Here is a 26,014-nt window from a genome sequence, read left to right as displayed (position 1 = left end):
GGAAATACTTGGGTAGTTGTGTTGTATATGAGCTAGATTTGGTGTTAATTTAAAATGAGTATGCTCTTTTTAAATTGGATCCCTTCAAGTGCAGCTTTTATAAGTAATGAAGGGAGGGATAAATCTCTTCCTTGGCTACAGCGATACCAACGTGGTATGTGAAATATATGAAATCAAGGGTTTGTGACATATTCTTTTTGTAAAACTTAAATTCTTAAACTGAACAGACATGAATATGATTATAGAGACAGCATCTAGGTATTTTCTGTCTTTATTTCAGTTGATTTTTGAATCTAAAGTTTAGTTGTGTGCAAAATGTACATTTGATGTTACATCAGCAGCTTCCAACCTCTTCTTCCTATAGCGCAAAAACTTAAAGGGGAGTTTTTATGTGTACCTATAAAAATTCACATGTCAATTAATTGACTTAGTAAATTGACTAGTAATTCTTATATGTCAGGATCTGTGAAGGCATAAACATCTTTATCTACGTGCCTGCACTTAAGTACTTTACAGACTGGTGAAGGAGATGGTATACACATAAATAATGGTATAAGGCTGTTACATGATAAATGCCATGGGAGCCATAAGTGCTGTGGGATTCCTAAGAGGAAGAAAACAGGGATGGTCACGGGGGAATTGGGGCCCTTTGTGGAAGAGTGGTACACGCTGAGAAACAAGAGGTTGGGCATGTGTGTAGCACACATTGGGCTGCTTGCCTCTTCCCCTGTTCTGCTCACAATCCTCAGGAGCTGGACAAAAAGAAAAAACTGTAGTTGCATCACTCACTGAGGAGCTACTTTGTGGTTGGGGGATTTCCAGTAGAGTCATGAAGGGGTTGGAATTTGGCGTGAGGACAAGACCTAGCTCTGCCACTCACTAGATGAATGGCGATGAATGGTGGAGCAAGTTAAGCCAGATTCTAAGTGTTGCCTCCTCATCTGCAATGTGATAATAATATTGGTACAGCCTCAGAGTGTGGTTGGGTGGGTTAAATGAGTTGCAGCAAGACCAGCATTTAGCCAGGACACAGCATATGGTAAATAAAATACTGGTCAATACGAATTAGCTACTGCTATGGTTGCTATTCTTATTGTCACCATTACTGCCAACTGTCAGGAAAAGGCGCTGCTACCATCCTCACCATTCTCACAGTGTGATTGGAAGAATTGGGTCTTGGAAACCTTCCCCTTCAGACATCTTCTCTTTACTGAAAATGCTTTCGCATCCCTTCAGGTTTAAATCCAAAGTTGAATAGTATTCCTCAACTCACTCCTCCAAAATTCTTCAACACTCTAATTTGAATTGAGACCTGGCATTGGGAACTAATGACTCTCTAGTGAACTTATACCTAAAATAAGTTTCTGACGTTCAGAAAGCCTGTGAATACAGTCATAGTTGGCTACATGATTTATGGGACCAGTACAAAATGGAACTGTTTGAACCTCTTGCCTAAAAAGCAAGAAAAGTACCATAAAAGACACTAAAAGGTAGTTTTTTTAAAGAATATTTTATTTTAAGATGTAATAGAGGTAACAGTGATAGATGAATAATAACATAAACTTATAAATTTCCAAAATAATATTTTTGGTGTCATAATTCTATATAACATAATAAATATTTAATATGATATCTTGGGTCATCATAAGATTTTTCTGGTTCACTTTTCTACAAGTTTACTTGTTAGGTCATCAATATTTATAGTTTTAGCAACTTGGCTTTCAGTCAACATAACTGAAAGTGATATTGGTCACTCCTGGCAAATGTAAGGTGGCAAATAATTTTTGGTAATTTTTTACTTGGAGAAGGATCTTTCTGCTGATGTGATGTTATGCAGCTTTATGGGCTATGACAACATTGGGATAAATTTCAGATAAACTGTCCAAATGTAAATTTTAGCACATCGAGATCAGATGATTCTTGTGGAACAATTTTTTAAAGATTTAGTTCTTCACACGGTTCTATTTCATGGAAGTCTGAATTTAATTTTAGGTGTAAATTTATACAAGATTATTTTAATGTTTCTTCTAACATTTCCTGCAACTCATGGAGATCTTGTAAGAAATTAAAAATGTCCTTATGAGTTGTATATCATTCAAAATGCCTATTTATGCATTCTATCACTGTGTCCTCAATTATGAGGAAAAATTAATTGTTAAATAAATGATCTTCATTAATAATTTGTTCATCTGAAGCTTCATGTGTAAACAGTGGGGTTTTTTCATCCAGTATGATAATCTTTACATTCAGTTTCTATTTCTATGCCTGTGAATATTTGCTTTGCAGTATTGCAGCAGTTTTCAAAACCAGAGATTAATAAACTCTCTGGGGAATTCTAAGAACTCCTGATATGCTTTATTGCAATGTCTCTGTGTAGGCTTTTACTTTGTGATAATTTACTGTCCTGGGGCTCAGGTCAGAGAGTTAAATATTTGTGCAGACTCCATGGGGACAGGCTGCAGTGATGGATGGGCAAGCTGGCCTCTCACCATGGTTCCTGAAGCTGCTGGAGTCCCTCCTGCCTCCTCTCCCCCATCTCTCGTCACCATGGCTGCTGCTGCTTCTGTTTTCGCCACTGTCACAGCCATCAGTCTGGGTCCAAGTCCCTGGCCTGCCTCAGACATGTGGGTGTGTGCCTGACTGCCAGGCCAGTTGCCCAGAGTCTGGGTAGCATGCCCTTGGTTCTGAGCCCACCCATGTACAAACTGCTGTCCAGCGTCTTCACTGCTTGTGTGCATGTGCAGGGTGAAAAAGGGTGTGATAATGTTCCTCCCCATCATAAGGGTCATAGCTGACATTCCTATAACAAAATAGAGGTTAACAAGAGAAAAGCGTAACAAATTTATTTAATCAAAGTTTTACACAACATGAGAGCTTTCAGAAATAAAGACCTAAAGACCTAGAGAAAACTGTTTTATTTTTATGCTTAGGTTTGATGAAGAATGGACAGCCACGTGGAAATGTGGTTGGACAAAAGGATATGATCTAATAGTAATAGACTTAAGCAGAAAAAACCAGCAAGACCTGTCTGTTCAGAATTCTTCTTGACCTCTCTGTGTAGCATTCCTTCCCCCCAGCTTTAGGGCAGGACCCCTTCTGGAATGAGGGTCTTGTGATTTACTTTCAGACAAGGTAGGTCAGAGAATTTCTTTTTGGCCAGCCCTTATACAGAAAGGCAGGAGAATGTTAGGACAATATTTTTAAGTTTTATGGCTGGCTTGGGGGAAAAGGGGTTCCAGTTTCTATGACCTACCTTTGGGAAGAGGAATTCTGGTTTCTGTGGCCTGCCTTAAGGGAAAGACGGGGGCAGGAGGGGGATCAGAAAAGTCTTGTATTCCTGAGCCCCAACACATGCTTCATTGTCCCATGAGAATTTACTTACAACACACAAGTTCAAAGATAAAATTATGACGAATCAAAGACAGCAATCACAGAACATGAAACAAAGCCTGGGGTCCTTCTAAGAGCGGGGTCCTCCTGAGAGCAGGGCCCTGTGTGAGCAGGGTCGCCAGCTCATGCAGCCAGCCCTTAATAGAGACCCGTTGAACACTGGGAATGTAAGTACAGCAGACGTTTTGAATTGATCACTGTGCCTGTGAAGATCCATTCACTTAAAGGATGTTGCAATTTGATCTCTCATTTTTGGTAGGTATGGGGGTGGAAAATTTAGTTTCTTATACTAGAGACAAGAGGACAGTGGGTACCAAAAATTATGATTGCTTGTGGCTTTGAGAGAGAATACACAGTGATTAAAACAGTTAATGGTAGTCAGGGATGATATTCACAATTCTTAACAGTTGGCTATGCCAGGTATAAGCTTTGATTCCCAGATGGGGAAAGGGGCTTGGGCGTCTAACAGCTGGTACAGCAGTACTGTCTACAGGGAAAGAGAAGCCTCAGAGATCCCATCACATAGTGAGGCTATTGAAACCCTAAAGGACCAAGGTATAATGTCCCAGGAAAGCCTTTTGATTTGAATTATGCTGATGGAACATTCTTTGACCTTCGAAGATGTCAAATTTCATATGGTCCAATGTAATACATAGATTAGTGTTAAGTTCAAAGGTAACATAAACAACAATTAGACTAAGCAGTCCTGATATCAATTATAGATTATTGAGATATACTTAAATAATCATAGTTTCGGCTTCAGTTATTTGTGATTTTAAAGTACTTACAGTGTACATAAATGCTTATTCGTAAATATCAACAAAATTCTATTTGATTTCTTTATAAGGGAAAAAAATTGTGTGTGTAGCCACAGTCTTTCCCTGACTCAAAGGCCTGTCAGCTGATCCAGTTGCGTCCAGCTCCTTCCCCTCAGCGCTCCAGCTGGCGTGCTGCATTGGATAGCATGAGCACCAGCAGATGGAGTAGGCATGGGGTCAGAGTCCCTGGTCATTTCCAGTGTCCCAGAAGTGAGCCTGGACTAGAAGATAGAAACCCTAGTTTCTAAGTCCAGCATTGTTTACCCAGAAGCCTTCTGTTTTCGAGGCAAGTTGAATATGCACTCTGCCTTGGTCTCCACATTTGCAAAAAAGCCTGTGTACCTTCCCTGATGACTTGGGGGTAAAGATATGATGAAGTATTTGAGTGTACACTTAAATTTTTGGAAACATTCTCAAACACCCTTTTATTTTAGAAGAATTTTTAAAATGTAATTACCACACCACGTGACCTGATTTATTCTAGATTCCGTGGTTGATCCAAGTCTATAGAATGAAGCACATATGCTTTAGAATTCAGTAGAGGGATATAGTGAAGCAAGTAAGAATTATCCACTCTATTATAGCTGTGGAAATTTTTCAGAAATTCAGCAGGTGGCACTCTCTGCTATAGTAAAACTGATGAAATATGTGGCTATTGTTTATAGAGTGGAGATGAAGATGGTGAATAAAGCTGCATAGGATTCAATGTTTATCGCAGTTTGGTTATTAAAGATCAAGTTGGCCTGAAGATGAGTGGACTGATACGGTCATCTTACTTCTGAAAAAGATGGGAAATAGAAGACACCAAAGAGGAAAGGATTGCAAGTCTTGTAATATAAGCTCAGAAAAATTTCGTATGCAGAAAAGAATAAACTAGTGCAGGAAAACAAGGTTTTAGTACAGGTATTTTAGAAAAGAAGAGGGAGCATTGTATGAGATTGTGTGAAGTTCTGTGAAAGCATCTGAGAAAGATGTTTTTCTGATGATTAGTATCTAGGGATTTCTCAGAGAGAACAGTTAATGCATCTACAATAGCACCATGTGCTGCCAGTGACATGTCTGGAGTGAAAACCTTTTACTGATTTATCAACCATATCTACATCTCCAGGGTCTTGCTTAAAGTTAAGGGAAATGGTAACATAACTGCGATGTCTATCTCCTTTTCTTTAAAAATAAAATAGCTTTCCTGACCATAAAACATTTGATGTATATATGTTTAATAAAATCTGGATATATTTGAAATCAAAGGAGCTATTATAGACTGTGAGTAGAGCACTAAATAAGAAGTTTAAGACCAAGGGCAGAAGGCTAATTGCCTCGAATTCTGCCCAGCATAAGTAATTATTATGTTGTAATTTGCATTACCGAAAATGGAGGAAGCGGTTCCTTCCCATGTTTGGCAGAGATATGAAACTAAATGGTGGAGTCAATGAGAAAGAGAAAATGTATTGCATACCTACTGTGTGCCAGGCTAGATGCTTTCATTTACAATATATTATGTCCTTTGCTTTGGTGTCTTTGTAGAAAAAGAACAAATTACTACTTTTATTTTCACTCTTGCTCTCAGTAGCTATGGGGTAGCTATACTAGCTTTTCACAATAGTTGAGTAAGAGACTTGGTTAGGCCATATTTGTGAGGCTTACTCCTTAAGACAAATTGAATATATATCTAGAATTTATTGGCTTCATGGCTCTTATCATAAAAGCAGAGTCTCTCAAAAGAGTCATAAGTTTTTTGGGAATTTGATCATAACAGAAGAAAGGTGAGTCTTTCTGCTTGGGGGATTTCCCAGAGAGCTTGGTCAATCTCGTGGCTTAATCTGAGCCTTTAGAGGAGTAACTTCATCTAGTGGTTTTAATAGCCTTGGGAAACAAGCCTGGAAGTACCAGTAAATATTCAAATATGCCTTTGTTGAACAGAATACCACGTTAGAATCATTCCTCTTCTAACTCTCATCTATTGGTATCTGGCAACCAAGACAAAGGACCTATATTTTGAGCAAACAGGTATTTCACACTCCTTCCTAAATACCGTCAACCTGACATAAAAATGACCCAGGGAAAAGGACAAGAGTCTCATAAGGGGACATTTAAATTACTTTTTGTTTTCATTTGAGTTTCTTTTCACGTTAGGATAATACTGTGTGGCAAGCTGTTCTTCTCATTTTTCATGACAGGGAATTACACAGGAGAATGAACTAGAGGTGGACAAATTCCTAGTTAAGACTGAGTGTTCTGAAGTAGCTTTCTGAATGCTGTCCCCAGACATCACAGTTTGTCTTCAGTGTGTCTCACTGATGCATGGCAACTTTTCAAACTTCTTTTTCCTCCAGGTCAACTGATGAGACATTCAGCTTGGCTGAAGAAACCTGTAGTTCTAATCCAGCCATGGTTAGGAGGAAGAAAATTGCCATAAGCATCATCTTTTCCTTGTGTGAGAAAGAAGAGGCACAAAGGAATTTCCAGGACTTCTTTTTTTCTCATTTTCCCCTGTTTGAATCTCACATGAACAGGCTGAAGAGTGCAATTGAAAAGGTAATAGGAATGTAATCCAATGTCAAATAAAGAAGCAATTGTGGGGCTTTAAAGATGATAGAATCACTTTGTTTATGTATCAGATCTCTTTCCTAAAGAAGTTAAATCACCCACAGCAGTGGTAGATCCTTAGGTTTCGTTGTTAGTTACCAGACACTGGATTGCTGGAGGGAAGGAAATTACTGCTTTTTCATGGCTGAAGGCATTATTGAGTGTTTCTAATTGATTATAATATTATCTTTCATTAAAAATCCCAGTAGATATGTTATAAAATTTCTTCTCGGTAATTTGGCTTGCTTTCTCTTCAACGAAGGCCATGATCTCCTGCAGGAAAATAGCAGAATCAAGCCTCCGCGTCCAGTTTTATGTCAGCCGTCTGATGGAAGCTCTGGGGGAGTTCAGGTAAAGTGGCAAAGTTTGGCAAATCAAACAAGGGATATTTATGAGCAGTGGTAGCAACAGCAGCCATGGACCTAGGGGTACAGAGAGACCCGTACCTTGGGAGAATTGGGAGGCTGGCAATTATTAGTTTCTTTAGCAGCTTCTCCCTTCAAGATGGAATCTGAGACCAAATAGAGCAAAAAATTTAAGTAACCTACCACTGAGTAACCCTCACTACTGCCCGACAGTCTTCGACATGACTGTTTTAATAGGGTGAATGGAGAAAGCTAATATTCAGGTGTCTCTTATCAGTCTGTTCATTATCTCATGTCATACTCATAAAAGCCCTAAGGGTAAGCACTATTAACCCCATTTTACAGATGCGGACACTTGAGTTCAGAGATGCTTATCCAAAGCATAGGTGGAGGGAGTATGCATGTCAGGGAGACATACAGTTCAGTTTGCCAGAAAGGTCCTAGTTTATACCCAGTGTCCTCTCATAAGTTTCCTGGTCTGGGCATTAAATTATACGAGCACATTAGTGTGTCTTCATAGTTAATTTCTAACTGATGATCCTTGTACTCTGGAAACTGGTTTTCTAGAGTCCTTGCACCTAATGTCTGGGTGGAAAGGTGCACTGCTTTGGGTAGCAGGTGGGATTCTGTCCCATCACGCTGAGTTGGGATTGTTGCACCATTTCCTAGAGCCAATGTCTCGATGGGGAATGGAGCCCCACTCCAAAGCACTCATGAGCTAATGAGTCAAACTGTTACTCCATAGCTGGAGGATAAAAATATTTTACAGTTCGCAGAATATTAGAACATTTTATGATGCTTAAAGTATATGCTGGTGAACTCCATAATGCTACCTGGAACAAAATTGCCAGCCTTTATGAGCTCTGGGTTATACATGAAGAACTCAAGTAACACATTAGTCATTATCTGGTGATTGTTAAAACTGAAGTCATGTTTGGGAGAAAGAATGTGAGGTTGTGTTTTTTGATGGCAATCTGATGATTAGTAAACCTTCCATAGTTTGTGTTGGCATCACTGGTTGTGCCTGTTGTCTACTATGGTCAGACTAGATTCTGGCTTGTGCTCAAGAGTCTACATACTACTTTCATGAAAGTATCCATTTTTCAGGCATCAAGAAACTGAAAATACAGAACCAAAAAACCTCACAGTGTACCTAGGTCTTGTTCTTGCTTAAACAATCAAACCCTCCAGAAATGATGACAGAATAAAATGTTAGCATTAGTTTTAGTAAATGAATCCTAGTGACATGTAACTGTTGCCATTGCTGCCTAACTCAGCAGATGCTTTGTTTTTTGTCAAGGTAGAATTCTGTTGTGTCCCAACTCTTTCCTATACACACTTAGAATGCCAAGTCGAAATAAATCTCATCTGTCTTGATTTAGGAATAGTGGATGTGTTTTAAATTCAGAGATACAATGACCTTTTAAGTGGACATCCTAAGCCAAGTTAGTACGCTCTTTCCAAAAGCATTTGTGAGGCATATAACTTGAGTAGAGTCCTCTGTGCCAGGTATTGAGAACTGAATTCTCACCCTGACCTTGTCATTAAATATTTGTATGTCTTGTGCAGGTAACCGAATCTCTCTAGGCCTCCATGTAAAAACTTAGTATATTATATAATAAACAAGAGCCATTTGTGTGGTTTTTTCCATCTAAAATGAATAGAGTTCTTTAGCATAGTGAACCCCAAAGCATTAACCAGAAATTGGGAGAGTTGAGTTGCCCCCGGTCACATTTTCATTATGGCATATACTTTCTTTCTCTCTTTATTTTTTTACTATAAAAATGGTTGTAAATTCTGACACAGGCATTGTGAAAATAAATTGTTTTTAAAATGGATATTTTATATCAGTGGTTGGCATACTTTTCTGTAAAAAATCTGTTAGAGCAACTCAACTTTGCCTTTTTCCTGCAAAACAGCCATAGACAATATATAAACAAATGAGCATGACTGTGTCCCAATAAAACTTTATTTATGAAAAGTAGCAGTCAGATTTGGCCCTGTGGGCCATAGTTTGCAACCCCTATTATGTATGACGCTTGAATCCCTTAAGGACTATATAAATCCAAATTATTGTTTTCTCGTTTATTCTTTTATACCAAGGTTATCCAAAATAATATTTGTAACAGTTTTGTGCATCCCTTCTTTTTCTCTTCTACAGAGGAACTATCTGGAACTTATATTCTGTTCCAAGGATAGCTGAACCTGTATGGCTTACCATGATGTCTAGCACTTTGGAAAAAACCCAGCTCTGCCAGCGCTTTCTCAAGGAGTTTACACTTCTAATAGAACAGATCAACAAAAACCAGTAAGCTTTAACTCTCTGGATGTTTATAGGCAAATTCCATAGCTAGTGGACGTGCTATATAGGACATGCCTCTTCCTGCACTGAGTAATCTGGTTGTATTTTCTGCCATTTCTCCAAGGTTTTTTGCTGCCTTATTGACTGCAGTGTTAACCTACCACCTGGCCTGGGTACCAACGGTCATGCCTGTGGATCACCCTCCCATTAAAGCCTTCTCGGAGAAACGCACCTCTCAGTCAGTGAACATGCTGGCGAAAACACATCCATATAATCCACTCTGGGCGCAGCTGGGTGAGTACCTAATTTGACTATTCAGAGAATATGTGGGATGGAATAGGAAAGTGCTAGAATTTGTAGTTTATACTGGCTGTCCAACCCAGTGATTCATGGGTTGTCACTGGGCAGGCAGGGAATAGAAGTTTGGCCCACACATTCTAACTGTGAGACTACCATCTTCCCCTACTAGCAGCTTTGTTCTACCCTCTTAAAACAGGGTAGGTAAACTGTGTTCCCCCATTCCACAGTGGCTGTTTACCCTAGAGCAGGGTTTCTTAACCTGGGCACTGTTGACATTTTGGACCAGTTGAGTTGTTGAGGGAAGGGGCAGAGCTGTCACATGCATTATCGGATGTTTAGCGGCATCCCCGGCCTCTAGTCACTAGATGCCAGTAGAACTCCCTCCCTGCCTGCAGTTGTACTAATCAGAAATGTCTCTGGACATTGTCAGCTGTTGGGGGTGAGGCTGAGTTGTTATTGGCAAAACACCGCTTGGTTGAGAGCGACTACCCTAGAGGATGGAGTGGATTGGGGAAAAAAATGAGAAAAAAAGAAGGTAACATATCCTGATCTCACTACCTTTTAGATTTTAGCATAAGTCAGAAATCTTGTCTTTCTTTACACTGCTTTCTTACAATTAGTGATGGCATTTATTTCCTCAGACTTTGTACTTAGGCTTGGTATAGGAATCCAGTGCTTTGGCATAGTTTGGTAATAGAGTTTGGGGCTAGTGAGACTGGAGTTACATATCTGGATTCATGTGGAAGAGAAGTGTACTCTGGGGCCTCTCACTCACCAAACATTAGAGTGACAAAGAAAAACTCAACACTCACTCTCACTCACCCCATCAAGACAGGGTCTGAACAGATGCTGGGCTGGGGAGTTGAGTAGCACACGCTGCCTAGTCTCAGCTAGCTGGCTGCTCAAGAGAGGAGCAGATTTTGATCTCTTGATTTCAGAGCATCCTGATACCCCTTTGATAGGGGTGTTCAAGAGGACAAGAGAGGGACAGAAGGTGTAGGGGTGAGATACATGGGGCCGGGGCCTGGTGACAGGGCCCAGTCTCTGTGGACAGGTTGCTCTGTTTCTCCCCCACCTGTCGCCTCACCTGTGAAACATGTGATCATGGAACTTACCTCATGGTTGCCGTGAGAATTAAGTCAGTGATACAAAGCACCTTTGTTATGGCTGCTGCTGCTGTGCAAACAGTGTATTTTAGGGGCATCTAGAGAGACAGAGTGAGGGGATGGGGAGGGGATTTTCAGGAAGGCTAATGTAAAATGGCATTTCCTAGAAAATGAAGTAGGGACTGGGGGAAAGCACCCCAGTCTTAGAAAATAGCCTATCAGAATAACAATAACAAAAGCTGACACTATGAGCCACGTGCTTCTTACACACATTAATTAGATTCCCTTTGCTACTCTATAACTATTGTCCTCATTTTAGAGCAATACAGATGTTGTCCTGTCCTTGTGCCCTTGGTCATGAGACGTGTAAGGAAGAGAGTTCAAGTCTCATGGTTTGGGGATAATAGGTGTGTTTTAAATGAATTAACTAAAGAATTTATGGATGTTAAAAATGGACTTAAAGGGAAGGCGATCGGGAGAGATTGTCTACCATACAAAATTACAACTGGATAGGAGGAATAAGTTCTGGTGTTCTGTAGCACCGTAGGATGACTATAGTTAACAATAATTTATTCTGTATTTTCAAGTATTAATAGCTATAAGAGAGGATTTTGAATGTTCCTAGCACAAAGAAATGATGAGTGTTCGAGGTGATGGATATGCTAATTATTCTGATTTGATCATTACACATTGTATATAGGTATTGTAATATCACACTGTACCCTATAAATATGTACAATTATTACATGTCAATTAAAAATTTTTTTAAATAGACAATACAAACGATCAACACTGAACTGAAACAAGAACACAGAACATGCCTAACTCACTCTGGGTGATGTGGAAGTCCTTCCTGGGGAGGACAAAACATGGTTGTTTTTGTTATGGGACAATAACCTTGGGGAAAAATGTAGTATTAAATTGTAAAGGGAAGGGGGCTGGATATTAAGGAAACGTGATGTTTCATGCTGCTGGGTCACCCATGTAAAAACAATGCTAATTAAGCAGTGTGCATTTAGTTAGATAAATGTATTTATAATTAGGCATGCTTCTGATTTGAAGTTTAACCTAATTGAGAGCCATTAATTCCCTGTGTTCAGCATAGCAAGGCAGAATCCCCATCCTGTGGGTTCACAATTGTCATTTTTCAGAGGAGAATCGTGTATTGTTGAAAGTCTTCAATCCTCCCTTCTCCACACAAGGCAGCAGGGATCTGGCTGTTGACGAGAGGTGTGAGGAAGGGATGAGGCCCAGGGCAGAGAAGGCACGGGATAGCTTTGCAAAGGCAAGTGTAAGTGTTGGTTGAGTTTCTGTTACTACGAATATCAAGCAGCTTCAATAATTTGACAGAGGAGGAACTTGCGTCCAAAAATTTTTTTCATTAAGTATTTAGCAAGTCACAGTAAATAGAAAAATATAATAAGCTGCTGGGAATATACAGTGATACAGGTGTAATTTTAATCCAGGTTCCTAAGTGATAGAAAAGATTCTGTCTTGAATTAGTTCACAGACTTCTCTGGGAGCTTGCCAGGACAGGGACCGCTGCAGTGCCCAGCTCTCCATGGCTTCTCAGCGCTCCCAGGGATGGGAAGGGAAGGGTGGGAGCAATGATCCCTTCCACACTCTCACCGACTTGCTGTTCAGGAGCTTAGCGACCTTGCCTGTGCCTGAGATGTGCGCTCTATGTGAGTGTTTTCCCATTTATGGGCTGTGGAAGCAATTTAGTGGGTCAAAAAAGCATTTAAAAGGTATAATAGAATAGAAAATATCAGAGCGACCTACATATATATTTTGTAAAATGTTTGTTTCCAAGGGTGTGTGAGGTCGTGGTATAAGATATATTTCTTTTTTGGTGTGGGTGTACAGAGTTTGGAGGCCACTGTCTTATACCACGGATTGAAGGATTTCCATGTTGGTCTCTTTTTGACCTAATGATCTCAAGGGTTTGAGGAAACGAAAAGCAGCTTTTCTCCTCAGATCACTGGTTTAAATTAATACAAGTAAAAAAGTCTGAAATTTCTTCATTTTTTTTCCCAAAAGTATAAATGGTATTTTTCAAAATACAGTAGAATTAGACTATAAATCAATTTTTTAAAAAAGAAAGAAAATTCCCAACTGCTCAGATGTGAAACAACCACATTTTAATAAGCCAAACAGATCTCACAAGAGAAATTAGAAAATACCTTGCACTAATGATGATAATAAAGACATGGTAAGTCAAAATGTGTAGGGTGTAGGGAAATGCTGTTTAAAGGGGAATTTCCCTAGCATAGACATTTCTAGAACGCGATCATGAATAAGAGTCCCTTTAAGGTGTTTAGTTTTTCCTCTCGTTTCCTTTTTTATTTTTTCTCAGCTTCTCCCAGTTTCTGCTTTAGTTTCTGTCTCTATATTCCCCTACCTCTACCCCCACCTCTTTTTACCCTCTTTACAGGGCTCCTCAGTTCCCTCAGCTTTTCTACTTCATTCCTTTCTCCTTTTTCTAGTTCCTGTTTCTGTCTTTTGGCTGTTTCCCTAGACATTTTTTTTTCTTTTCCAACGTGTGCTTTACCCTCTTTGCTGCTCTCACCTCTCCTTCCCCACCCTATTTTCCTTCTCTGTGGTCCTCTGTCGCTTTGCACCTCTCTAATGCCCCATCTTTTTTCTTTCTCCTTTCCCGTCCTTCTCTCTATTATTCCCCCCTTTCCTCTCTCTGTGCCTCTGCTCCCTGTCTTCCCTCCCTCAGTCTCCACTCCCTCTACTTTATTTATCCTCCTCTCCTTTGATCTCTCCTCCCCTCCCACCCAACATCCCTTCCATCTTCCGGGCTCTCTGTCTTCTCCTGCAAGCACCCTTTCACTCCTTCCTTTTTTCCTGTTTTTCTCCCATTTGCCTCTCTGTTTTACATTTAAATTTTTATTTTTAATTGAGGTAAAAAATATAACAAAGTTCATCATCATGACCACATCTAAGCATGTGGTTCAGTGGTGTTAAGGATATTCACGTTGTTGTGCTACCTCTTCATTTTAAAAACTTACACTCATGAAAAGAAAGGAATCTACTTTAAAAATTAGTAGCCTCCTTAATCCAGGATTCAAAAAATTGCCTTCAAGTTAAAGATCCAGTAAATCTTTAATATTATGGGTCTATTATTATAATGATGCATTATTTTATGATGTTTGTCTATAAAGTAATAATGCTGGTATTACATTGCTCTCATTACTTTATATAGTTTAAATTACTATAAGTTGTATTTTTAATAACTTTCCTTGTTTTACTTTTTTCCATTTAGTTATTAAAATGTGCAATACTAAAAGTTAAATGCATTGCTAGAAAATGTCATTCTGAGTGGCCTTTCCCCTGTGGTTTGGTATAGCAGATTTCAAAAGTGTAATGCTTTTTCTCTATTAACATTGAAATTGATTTAACAGAAATGTCCCACGAATTCCTGAAAAGACTGTGATGCCCTGCAGCGATGGGCAGATGTAAGCAAAGAAAGTAACAGTAATAAGCTCTTAGTCAAGAAGTTTTCTCAAACAGAAGTCCTACCATCAGACTATATTTCTGAGTTACTCTTCTGAATTCTAGGATGATTTCTCAGTCAGTTGCAAAAGCTGCAAAATTAGGTTCACTTGGCCTATAATCTAGTCTTTTTATAGAGAGGACTGTTGATTATTATTTCTGTCCTGCCCTTTGAATGTTCTTAGGAACCTTACACCAGGGAACACTCTCTAGAGGAAGTACTTCCTGATGCGCCCCCAGGGACACATACTTCCTGGTGGTTCTCATAACTTTTTTCCATCTTTATTGATTTTAATTAGTTTTATCTAGTATATGCCTTTATAATGCCTTCCCCTCCTCTAGATGCATTCCTCAGATGAGTTCTAACTTCCTAAGTTCTTATTTATAACTATTAATACTACCATGTATCATGTCTCCTTTATTTAGTATCTTTTCAGCTTTTGATTTGTTCCAACATTATGGTTATTTCTTTAATGGTTTCTAACTCCAGGTTGATTATACAGAGATACAATAAAATAAACATTTAGGCTCTTAGCATAGTGCCTGTCCAGTCAGTAAATACTGGCTCTTTATTATAATTGTCCATATTATTATTACCAACAAAGTATCAAATATATAACTTATTATCCAATGTAATAATCAGGTTATCAAATGCAATAGTTTTAATAGTTAACCAAAATATTTTTGATGAGAAGCTCCTACCGCTGGGTGGTTGGATGACACACTTGCTCTTATTCTTCCATCCTTAAGTGGAATGTAGACCTGCGGTGCATTAGCCAATTTTTAATCAACTTGTCAGGATATAACTAATGGGACATATTTTTTTCCAGCAGAACTTTTATGTGAAATAAAATAAAACCTTCAGACTTCATTAATCATAACTAAGTGATTTTCTTCTTGTTAGTCAAACCGATTCTACCTGGTGTGTGGATGTGTATTGAGAGAAACCTAAGCAGACCACCTGATGAAGTATTTTGAATTTATTCACAGCACTTCTGTTCACAAATCCTTGAATTTGGATTTCATCTCCAGGCCCATTGTCCTGGGGTTCTTCTAACAAATTCTTCCACTTTCAGAGATTCAGTATTGGACCTGGCCACACTTGGAGCTCTTGCTTTAGCCTTGCTTGGCCCAGCCACTGGCTCAGCCAGTGCGCTACATGGGAAGACCCAACAGGCACGGTGTCCACAATAGCCTGGCTCTGTGCACCAAGGGTGGTGGGCTGCAGCCTGTGCCACGGCTTTCCAGGCTGACTCTCCTTTACAGGCAAAACTAAAACATGGTCATTACTAGAAATTAGAAATCAGGTGTCTGAAGAAATGACTCTGGGTTGGGAATACAAGTCATCTGTTTTGCTCTTGTAAAGGCTGACATATCTGTGACATGCTAACCCCAGAGGACTTTGTCTTTTGTTCGCTTTTGCTCTCTAGGTGATCTTTACGGAGCCATAGGTTCTCCAGTGAGACTGACTCGCACCGTGGTGGTAGGGAAGCAGAAGGATTTGGTCCAGCGCATACTTTATGTCCTCACATACTTTCTCCGTTGCTCTGAGCTACAAGAGAATCAGCTGACCTGGAGTGGGAATCACAGTGAAGGTGACCAAGTTTTAAATGGGAGCAAGATTGTAACAGCCTTGGAGAAAGGAGAGGTGGAGGAGTCTGAGTATGTGGTCGTTACGGTGAGAAATGAGCCTGCTCTCGTACCCCCCATTCTACCGCTAACGACTGCCGAGAGAAAGAACCCCCAGCGTGCAGGGTTACCGGAGACCCTGGAGGGCACTGACATCAGAGACCTGGGTCCCAAACCTGACAAGGAAGGAAGCAAGAGGGCAGAGCAGAGTTCTGAGGCTTGTAGCATGGGATTCCAAGAGGCAGCATTAGACAGTTCTTGGAAACTTGAGGGTGCATTTTGTGTGGATGAAGAAAGTATAAAAGAGGCACCACAAGATGGCTCTTCAAGATTTTCCAGCTGCAAAGGTCTGGGGACAGGAATGAAGATCCACCAACAAACTTCCAGGGAGCAGTTGAAAGGGGAGATGCCCAGGAAACTACCAGACCGGTCAGCGGCCTGGCCTTGCCCCGACAGACATTCCCGTGAGAGGCCTCCTTTAGAAAAGGTCACTTTCCAGATTGGAAGCTCCGCATCTCCAGAGTCTGACTTTGAAAGCCGCACAAAAAAAATGGAGGAGCAGCTAAGGGCCTGCAGACAATGTCCAGAGTCAGCCAGTCCCTCAACCGAGCCCAGGGCAGCCACTGACGTGGCTCAGGACCCACAGGTTTCTAGGTGCTTCTTCAAACCTGGCTTTGAAAAGAATGTCTGCTGTCCTCAGTATCAGTGTTCTGAGGGGGATGAAGGTGAGTCTGACAGGGGTTTTGCTGAGGACAGAGGCATCAGAACCGACACCACGACAGATGCTGCTGGACAACTCAGCCACACCGCTGACTCGGGTGCACCTGCTGACACTGCGGCAGGAACTGGAAGGGGGACGCTGGAGAAAACGCGAGGTTTGTATTTGAAGGCTGCGGAAGGACCTCTGTTCGAGCCTGTTGCAGACAGGTGTGTCCAGCAGGACTCTGGCCTCTTGGTTGCTGCAGATGTCCCCTGTGGGGATGACGACAAGAAGGCCGACTTCAGGATCGAAGGAGACATTCCCAGGAATGAAAGTTCTGATAGCGCTCTTGGAGACAGTGACGACGAAGCATGTGCTTCAGCCACACCAGATCTAGGTCACAGTGATGACAGGACCGAAGGGTGCTTGGAAGTGGAGCTGCCCCTGCCAAGGTAATGCAGGCAGGCCAGGAAGTAGAGGGAACTGGGTTCAGATACTGTCTTCCTGGCCTGACACCCATGATCACGTTGGCTACTGTTGGTTGCTTGACACACATTGCATTTTTGTCTCAAAGTATTAGAAGTGTTACCAACTCAGGATGGGCAGTTTCCAGCTCGTCCTTTGTCCAAGGATGATCACTGGCTTAGTGCGACTGAGCTCACTGATGAAGAAGGCCAGTGGTTGTCTCTGCAGCATCATGACATTTTGGAGAAGCTCAGGGATGTGGTAGAGGTGGTGGCAGGGAACAGGGAGTTTAATTTTCTGTCATCTGTGGGGAAGTTGTATGGCTGGCAGCAGATGCCTGACTTCGGAGGTGGTGGATTACGCTCGCTGTGTGGCCTCTCGCCTGCCGATCAGAACAGCGTGAGGTAGTTGGGAAACAACACCTCTTCCTTAACACTCCATCAGGTTGATTATTTGGTCTGTGATGACTGAAAGCAGTAATTAGAGATTTCTTCTGTTCTTCTGCACTGTCACGGGCACCACCCTGTGCAGATATGTCAAATTCCTAAACCAGACTTTTGCCAAGAGCCCTTCCTCAGGTTTTTTCGATCTTCACTCTTTGATAACAGACCGCCTGGTGGATGTTTGATATGGGGTACAAGAAAAAACTCATAACCACCCATGGAAATATAATACTTTTCTGGCCTTCCATTTTAAAAAAAAAACTCCTTTTTCTTTCCCCACCCCTTCGTGTTCCCACACCAACGATCCACTTACTGGAGGACTGGTGAAAAAGGACACCCTGAATCTGTTTTATTTACCTGTCATCAGGGCTTTTGTTCCATTTATAATGAAAGAAGGAAGTACATTTTCAACTGTGCATTTTAATGGGCCAAATGTTGTTTTAGGTCTCAGAGCATCAGCATCCAGAATGTAAGAAACTTTGGCCGATCACTTCTGGCAGGTTACTGCCCCACGTACATGCCTGATCTCGTACTTCATGGGACCAGCAGTGACGAGAAGCTGAAGCAGTGCCTGTTGGCCGACTTGGTCCACACAGTTCATGTGAGTGATCCTAGCTTGGAGCCTCTGGCTGCTAACAGCATGTCAGCCAAGGTCTTGGCCAACAAGGAGGTGTTTAGACTGAAGAAGACTAATTAAGGGGTTGTTTATAGAGATATGGGCAGGGTTACGGAAACAGCAAGGACTAGTGAAGCACCCAGGGCCTAACAGCATTGCTGCAGGAGCAGTGAGGAGGGGGATGACTTCCTGCCATCTCTCCTCCCATCCTCCTGTGCCTCTCATTGGCTGAGCCCAGTTGGAAGCCAGAGAGCAAGGTCACAGCTGATACAGATATGGTCCTGTGGTCCATAGGGGTCAGCCTCTCGGGGCCCGTAACAGGACAGAGAAGGGCAAAGTGTGGCTCTGGGGGTGGTTAGGAGGCAGGTAGGTCAGCAAATGGAATAAACAGCACAGATGGTGACAATTGTATGCCATCATGGGGAGGACCAAAGCGATGTCACATATGGTTTGCTTTTTATCTGATTCTTAAACAAGTTTCTAAAAGTAATTTATTTTAACTGATTTGTCATTAAGTTCACTTTGATGGCTGCATGAGGATGACTGTATAAAGATTAACAAGACTTACTGGAAAATTGCCTTGTAGCTGCTGTTAAGTGCTTTTCTGCTATCTGCAGTGTGACAGGAACTGAGAAGTTAAGGCAATTGTGTCAGTCTGATGGGCCTATTTTTAATTGAGCTGCTATTGGGCAGATGTGCAAAAATAAATGTTTTGCGTGAGAAACATATTGTATCTTGTGCAATAGAGAAAGTCCTTATTACATTAAGAAAATTGGAGTTTGGCTTATTACCTATCTCCTCACCCAACAAGTATTTTTTTCTAGGTGGAACAGAAGGGATTGCATGTTATCTTTGGCCTGAGCATCTCCTCGGTGAAGACTAAACATGCATCAGACACAGGCTAAACGGGCTAAGGATATTTGTGTGGAATGGGAAGAAAAGCTCAGTAGTGAAGCTGGTGTCCTCCTAACCCCCTCAGTGGGGAGGGTGAAGAGATGAGCAGTGTGACCAGACATTCCTAACTCCACCCTGCTTTGTGGGCCGACACCACCCTCACTGGGATAGCCCTGGAATGAAGCTGTGAAGTTGCTTTTGTCTCTATACGTAACATAATTTATTTTCGTAGTTATAATGAACACTGTATACTCATTTATCATTCCACGGGTCTGTACATCAACGACCCTAGGATAAGAACAATGCCGTCATTGTATGGTGTCATCCTTCTGAGTTGTCCTAAGGCACTGTATGATGCCTCTGCAGTTTTGGAGGCTATGTATGTCTAGTAGCTGGCTGTAGCTCTATGGCAGGGAATTAGAGGACTTCATTTCCTTTTCTGTCAGCACCTTATGTTTATATAAACCACATTTGCAAAACCTGTTGGGTTTTTTCTTTCTGCTCTGCTGTCATTTTGTTTACTAAGAACATTGTTGTTCACTGGACCTTTTCTCCACGAAGCCCAGTGTTCTGCTTCTGACAGAGGCACCAAGGGACTGCATGTGAACTAATGGGATTGTCCTCAGTGACATCAGTCTTAGCAGCTGGGGGATTTTGTCTGAATGCCCTATATTCACTCACTGACCACTATGGAAATGTCTGTTGATTGATAAACCCTCTTTGAACTTATCTGTAAAACCATTCTTGAAATTTTTTACGTTTCCCATAGGCTGGCAAGTTCTAATTTTCGTATATTAGATTTTCGTGGTGACCATCTGGCTCTAGAATTCTTATATTTGAAAAAACACAACCGTATTTACTCTGTCATTACTCTTCAAGCTTTTTAATATTTCATTTTCCCTTCCTTTCAGAAGTAGTGTTTTCACACTGTAGCTTTTCTCATTTCTTTAAACTATGTAATCACCCTGAGAGATCAAAAGTTATTAAGCATAATAACCTATATTGTGTCAAATTGAGGGTATATCCAAAGTGCAGCCATGCGTGGGTGTTAATAGGAAATTGCAAACGGTTCATAAAAATATCTTCAGAAGTTTAATGCATTCAGAATATATCCAATTAGCATTAGTGGATTTCTAATTTCACTTGACACATTCATCATAATGAATTTTGCTTTTGAAGTAGTGTTCCATTTAAACTGCCTCTCAGACTGGCACTCTGGTCAATGGCAGTGTTTTTTGTCTGTTTTTAAACAGCCTTACTTTCAACATCTATTTATAAATATTTGTTGAAAAATAAGTTGAATATTTTATTAAATGTTATATTGAATTTACTGCTCCATACAGCCTAGTGATTATTTGAATTCTTGAGTATGTTGCCAAAAAAAGAAGCAAAGATCCAAGAACCAAGTACATGACCAGAGTTAGAGCTATAATAATGGCTTATTGAGGAAGAGAAAATTGGAATAAATTGCTTTATCAATCAAAACCTATTTTTTGGACATTAGTAATTTTCAGTGTTCATGCTAGACTTCATTGGACTTTGATATTCATAATCCTTTTTAGAGAAGGATTTTTAATAACTGTTTAAAAGCAATTGATTTAGGTTATTGATCTATTTTCTAGACCTGTGCATGATCTGGATTGTAAAATCTGTCTTATGTACATGTGTACTATTTTTTTTAAGAGATGGGATCTCACTGTGTTACCCAGGCTGGACTTGAACTCCTGGGCTCAAGTGATCTTCCCATTTCAGCCTCCCGAGTACCTGGGACTAGAGGCACGTGGCACTGCGCCTGGCTGTATGTGTATACTTTTTATAACCATGGTGGACTAGTTTGGAGTTTTTCTCTCATTGAAGGATTGCTTTCTAGAGCTTCCAATACTAAGAATTTTCTTTTTGTATTTTTCCTTATCTTAGTCTCTTGTGAAAGAAAGATATATTAACTTTATTTCATGTATTTTCATTTTTATTATTGACTTTCTCATGTTAAGATTCAGAAGTTCTTTAAATATTTAAACACATGTTCTTGTTTAGTCCATATACTAGCTCTTTTCTGTCATTTGAACTCTGTCTCCTAACATAGAGGTTATACAGCTGCCTTAAATTAGTGTAAAGTAATATCGTTTCATTTTTTTCCCGCCCGCCACATCTAAATGTGCATTCTTTCTTCTGTTTTCCTTTTGATTTTACACAGAGGGTGGGGGCATGCCAGCAGCACTCTGTGCCTGTGACTCTGGAGTAGCCTTTTCCCTCTCCCCTCTTTCCCCTGGGTCCTGTCTGCCTGTGATTATTGCTGACATGGGTAATGTGGGGTCATTCAATTACGCAGCAGTGTAAGGTGGCGGAAGAGCACCGACTTAGCATTGATGGCTTGAGTGCGAGTCCTGGCGTTATCACTCATTTGCTGATAATCTTATGTAAATCAACTGGCATCACTAAGCCTCAGAAAAATGTATTTAGAGGAACAGATAAAATATAATTCAATGCTTAGGAGTTTAACTTCTGAAGACAGACAAACCTGAGTTTGAATCATGGCTCACCCCTTAGGAGCTTTGTGGTCTTTGGGTAAGTTTCTTTAATTTTCTAATTTGGAAAATGAACAATACCTACATCATAGATTTGGTTTTAAGATTCTGTGAGATAATGCATATCAAGTGTTTAGCACAATGCCTGGCCTGTTACTAACATTACTAACATTGGGTGGGCATTACTAATACCCAATAAATGTTAGCTATTAAAAAATAACACACGTGAAAGTGCTTTGTAAATGATAAAGCAATATAACATGTTTTTAATATGGAAGAACAGAATGACAACCATTATTTTAGTAAAAATGAAAATTACTATTAGAGTTAAGAAAGTTATATGCAAATGTACTTAAAGTTCTCCTAACTAGTCAATGGCCTTTTCAGTCTTAGGGAACTCCTGTTGGAGATGACAGAACGGAACCGTGCACACGTTCATTCGGTGCTCACAGCATCACTTTCACTTTGCCTGGAGCAGACCAGGCAACTCTAACTCTGCAGGGTACGGTCATCAAGACCAAAATTAGCATCACATTTTAATGGTTTTGTTTTTTAAAAACCTGTGCTCCAGGGCTTCAGGCATTTTACAGAGTAGTATATAAAATGAATTAACAGTTGGATATAGCAGCCTCTTCCATTTAATTTTAAGTGTAGCAACAGATTGACTCCAGAAATATCATGAAGGAATCTGTAGCAAAGATAAGGAGCTTTGCTAAAAGCCTGGCTGTGAGATATGTATGCTCATGAATACCTAATTAATCCGTGCAGTGTAATCAACCAGCAAGACTACAAAAGAACAGCAAGTCCCATCAAATGGTAAATCATTACTTAAGTAACACAGATAGCATTAAATGCCTCAGGTCAACAACAACCTTAAAGTCAATAGCCTGCAAAGGAAACATGTAGGACTAATCTCTTTTAGAACACTTCTTGTTGCTTTCATTTCCCTGTGTTGGTAATGAACATGGCCGCCTTGGGCCTCTAGAACTGTCTTCGGTGGCCACAGCCCTGAATGCAACACTACCTGTGTCCACCAGCCTATGGAGGGTTTCTTAAACTACACGTTTTGACCTATAACTGGGTTTTGATTACCAGTTTTTTAAAAATGATATAGAACTTAAATTATTACATGTAATTGGGTTATTATTGATTAGTGAAATCTTTGCATTGTATATTTATATGTACATTTAGGTACATACACATGTACAAGCATGTACACTGGGTCATAATAGTGAAATGTATTTCTTCTTGTAGATTGTGGCAAAAAAAATTTTTTTTGAAAAATAATACTGATCCCAGCTATCGCCAACTCCAGACTGAAATCTTTGTGATTTTCTCTCCCCTTCTCACTGTGACTACAATCTTAAGTACCCCCTAACCTTCCCAATATAATATTAATAGTATCCCTGTGTCCAGTTTTCCCTCTTCCAATCATCTTGTGTAGTGCCACAAGAGGACTCTTTCTAAAGCATGAGTATGATCATTTACTGTTTAGCTTTAAGAGTTTCCCATTTTTAAAGAGAGTAAACTATAAACTCCTTAGCTTTTTGTCCTTCAAACACACACTCACACACCCCTATGTCTCCTTTTATGCTCTGGTCACTGTGTCTGCCCTTCTTTAAATGGTCTGCCTTTTCTCACATCCCCCTTCCTGTGTAGATTATGCCTTCTTTTCCTAGGGCACTGTTGAACAAACTTCTCTACATTTTTAAAGACCCAGCTCAAATGTTGCCTCTTCTCTGAAACAATCCCAGGCACTGTACCTCTGTTCTGTTCCAAATGTCACTCCTCCCAGGAGGGCTGCTGGCACCTTGAAGCAGAAAACAGGGACTTTTCTTCCTTTATACCCGAGTGCCTTGCCTGGGTGCCTGGCTCGTAGAAAGCACTCATTAATGTTAATTGACTGTTCCCTGTGCAACTGGGTTTAGGTTCATGTGTGTTTATTACCACAGATAAAACTGATGGTTAGTGTGTCCCTTTGTGATAAAAGTAAAAAGAAATGGCAGATGGTCTTTCTTTAAAAGAAAGAAGGGGAGAGGAATGTGTTTAGACATGATGCCTGTACCTCTTTGTGTTTAAAAGGAGAATAAAAGCTTATTATAGGTCCCTTAGGCTTCATGTCTCTTGCTTTGTTTTACTTTTTTACATATCTCTTTCCCAAACTGTTTTACTACCTGCAAGATATTTGGACTTCTGTGCCAAATGTCTTGCAGGCACAAAAAGCTACCAAACCTCTCTCATTTTATTTTGTATTCTGGAGTTGCACAAATCCTTACATAACCTTATTCTGATGACCGTTTTTGACTTTGAGCACTTTTCCACAACTTCCAAATGTGTCTTACCTCAACAAGTGGCCAGACTGGCGGTTCAGCCATTCCGGAGGTCGCACACTGTGTTTTCAAGGCCATGGGCTGCATTTGGGCGTCTGTCCAGCGAGCCTGGTGGTCATAGGCACAAGCACTAGAAGGTCAGGTGTTTTCTTTGCACCCTCCAGATGTTGGACCCTTCTCTCTTTCCCTCTGCCCAGGTCTTCATGATGTCATTAGGGTCCCTGGAGTCCCCCACCTTGGTGTACCCACCAGGATCCCTCAGCAGTGTCTCATGGTCCAAAATGGTTGATCTTCCTTTTCCTCTTTTTTTGCCTTATTACAACTCCTAAGACTTTAATGACTGACATTGAACCTGTTTCTGAGAAAAAAAATTTCTGATAAATACATAGTTATGATAAGATCACACATAATTGTTACCCCTTCTGGTATTTTCAAATGCTAAAAATATATTTGACGTACTAGATATCTCTGGTGGTGGCATTTCAGTGGTCTGGCTGACTCATGTCACCAGCGATGGGGCAGGGAAGCTGGAGATGCTTTTGGGGAGGAAGGCAAGAGTCACAGCTTAGAGGCTTATTTATCTACTGAAAAATACTTACTGAGTACCTTTTATGTTCTCAGTACCGTGTTTACAGCCCAGAGGGGTGGGGAACCTGCAGCCTTGGGGCCACATGTAGCCTTCTGGATCCTTGAATGTGGCCTTTTGACTGAATCCAAATTTCACAGTTTGGATTGGTGTAGGGGCCATACTCGGGGATCTGGAAGGCCACATGTGTCCTTGAGGCCATAAGTTCCCCACCCCTGCCAGACCCAAGCTCCGTTGTTATAATACCTATACATGAAAAAAATAGAAATCCTTTTGTGCCAAAAACAAATAGAAACCAAAACCAGAGCAGTAAGCATGGTCTGATACAACGGGGGCCATCTATGATTTCAGTCTGGCTACAGGTCCTAGGAATTGGTGCTGAGGTTCTTAATTCACCCCAGGGTGAGAGATTGTGGTCTTGCATACATGTGGGCTTGGGACCTGGAATCGAGCCTTTTACTTAAAGCCTGGAGCTTCAAAGAGCTATTTTTCCATGGAAAGGAAACTAGAAAACTTCAGACATAAGCAGTGAAGCAGCAAAGAAACAGGCAGGAAACTTGGTGGGGGGGCGGAAATAAAGTTACCCATGAGAAATCAAAACCCCAGGCCTGTGCGATTTGCGGGTTTGGGGTCCAAATTTATTCTACCTGAGTGACTTGGGGATTCCTATCCAAGAAATAAACATAAAAACCAGGAGCATCGAAACCTCTAGGATCTGGCAAAAGGAAGCACACTACTTAAGACACTTTCACAGCCACAAGCGGAGACATATATAGGAAAATGAAACATGGCTCCAGCAAGATAGGCCCACATTCAGAAATTACAAACCTTATCTGAAGAAACCCGGAAGCCATCACGAGGCGGAGTAAGCAAACACAAGCAGGAGAATTAGCGTTCCTCCAATCTGCAGTGACTGTAAAGAGACTATGTTTAAAATGTTTACAATGATAAAAAGCAGGAATCGGAAACTTAAAAAAAGATAGGATAATGTGATAAATGATTATTTGGATTTGCGTAAGAACAAAAAAGAACTTCTAAAATTGAAAAACAGAGTCATTGAAATTAAAACTTAAGGGATAGGTTAAATAGCAGAGCAGATTAATACAGCTAAAGAGAACTGCAAGTTGTGAAATAGAGTCTCTGAGAAGAAAGACATGAGAAATATGGAAAAGCAAGTAAGAGACATGGAGGCTAGAATGAAGAGATTTTTCTGTGAAAAGCACACTCAGAAGGAGAGAAGAGCAAATGAGGGAAAACAATATTCAAAGAAAGAATGACTGGAGTTTTTCAGATTAAATAAGCACACTGACTCCCAAGTGGAGAAAGTATAAACAGATTCACACTTAGCAACTGGATTTCAAAGATAAAACTCTTACAACCAGCCAGAGAGAAGACGACATGGCCCCTGTCCTGGGGAGTTGAAATCTAACAGGAAATACGGTGTCAGAGTGTGCAGCA

The 26,014-nt window shown here is 40.6% G+C and overlaps 1 protein-coding gene across 3 annotated transcripts in view; it reads left to right on the top strand.

Moving 5' to 3' along the window:
* The window catches only part of FNIP2 (folliculin interacting protein 2), a 113,104-nt gene that overhangs the window by 72,748 nt on the left and 14,342 nt on the right, over positions 1–26,014 (top strand). For all 3 annotated transcript variants that reach the window (XM_012651924.1, XM_012651922.1, XM_012651923.1), the window contains 6 exons: positions 6,542–6,743; positions 7,057–7,145; positions 9,321–9,467; positions 9,586–9,755; positions 15,799–17,149; positions 18,050–18,206. In XM_012651924.1, coding sequence (XP_012507378.1) covers positions 6,542–6,743; positions 7,057–7,145; positions 9,321–9,467; positions 9,586–9,755; positions 15,799–17,149; positions 18,050–18,206 — 2,116 coding nt within the window. The remainder of the gene's footprint in view (positions 1–6,541; positions 6,744–7,056; positions 7,146–9,320; positions 9,468–9,585; positions 9,756–15,798; positions 17,150–18,049; positions 18,207–26,014) is intronic.

Source organism: Propithecus coquereli, unplaced genomic scaffold (genome assembly GCF_000956105.1).
Source record: "Propithecus coquereli isolate 6110/MARCELLA unplaced genomic scaffold, Pcoq_1.0 Scaffold376, whole genome shotgun sequence".
Taxonomy (NCBI): domain Eukaryota; kingdom Metazoa; phylum Chordata; class Mammalia; order Primates; family Indriidae; genus Propithecus; species Propithecus coquereli.
Note: the sequence above shows the minus strand (reverse complement) of the source record. Positions and strands in the feature narration are given on the sequence as shown.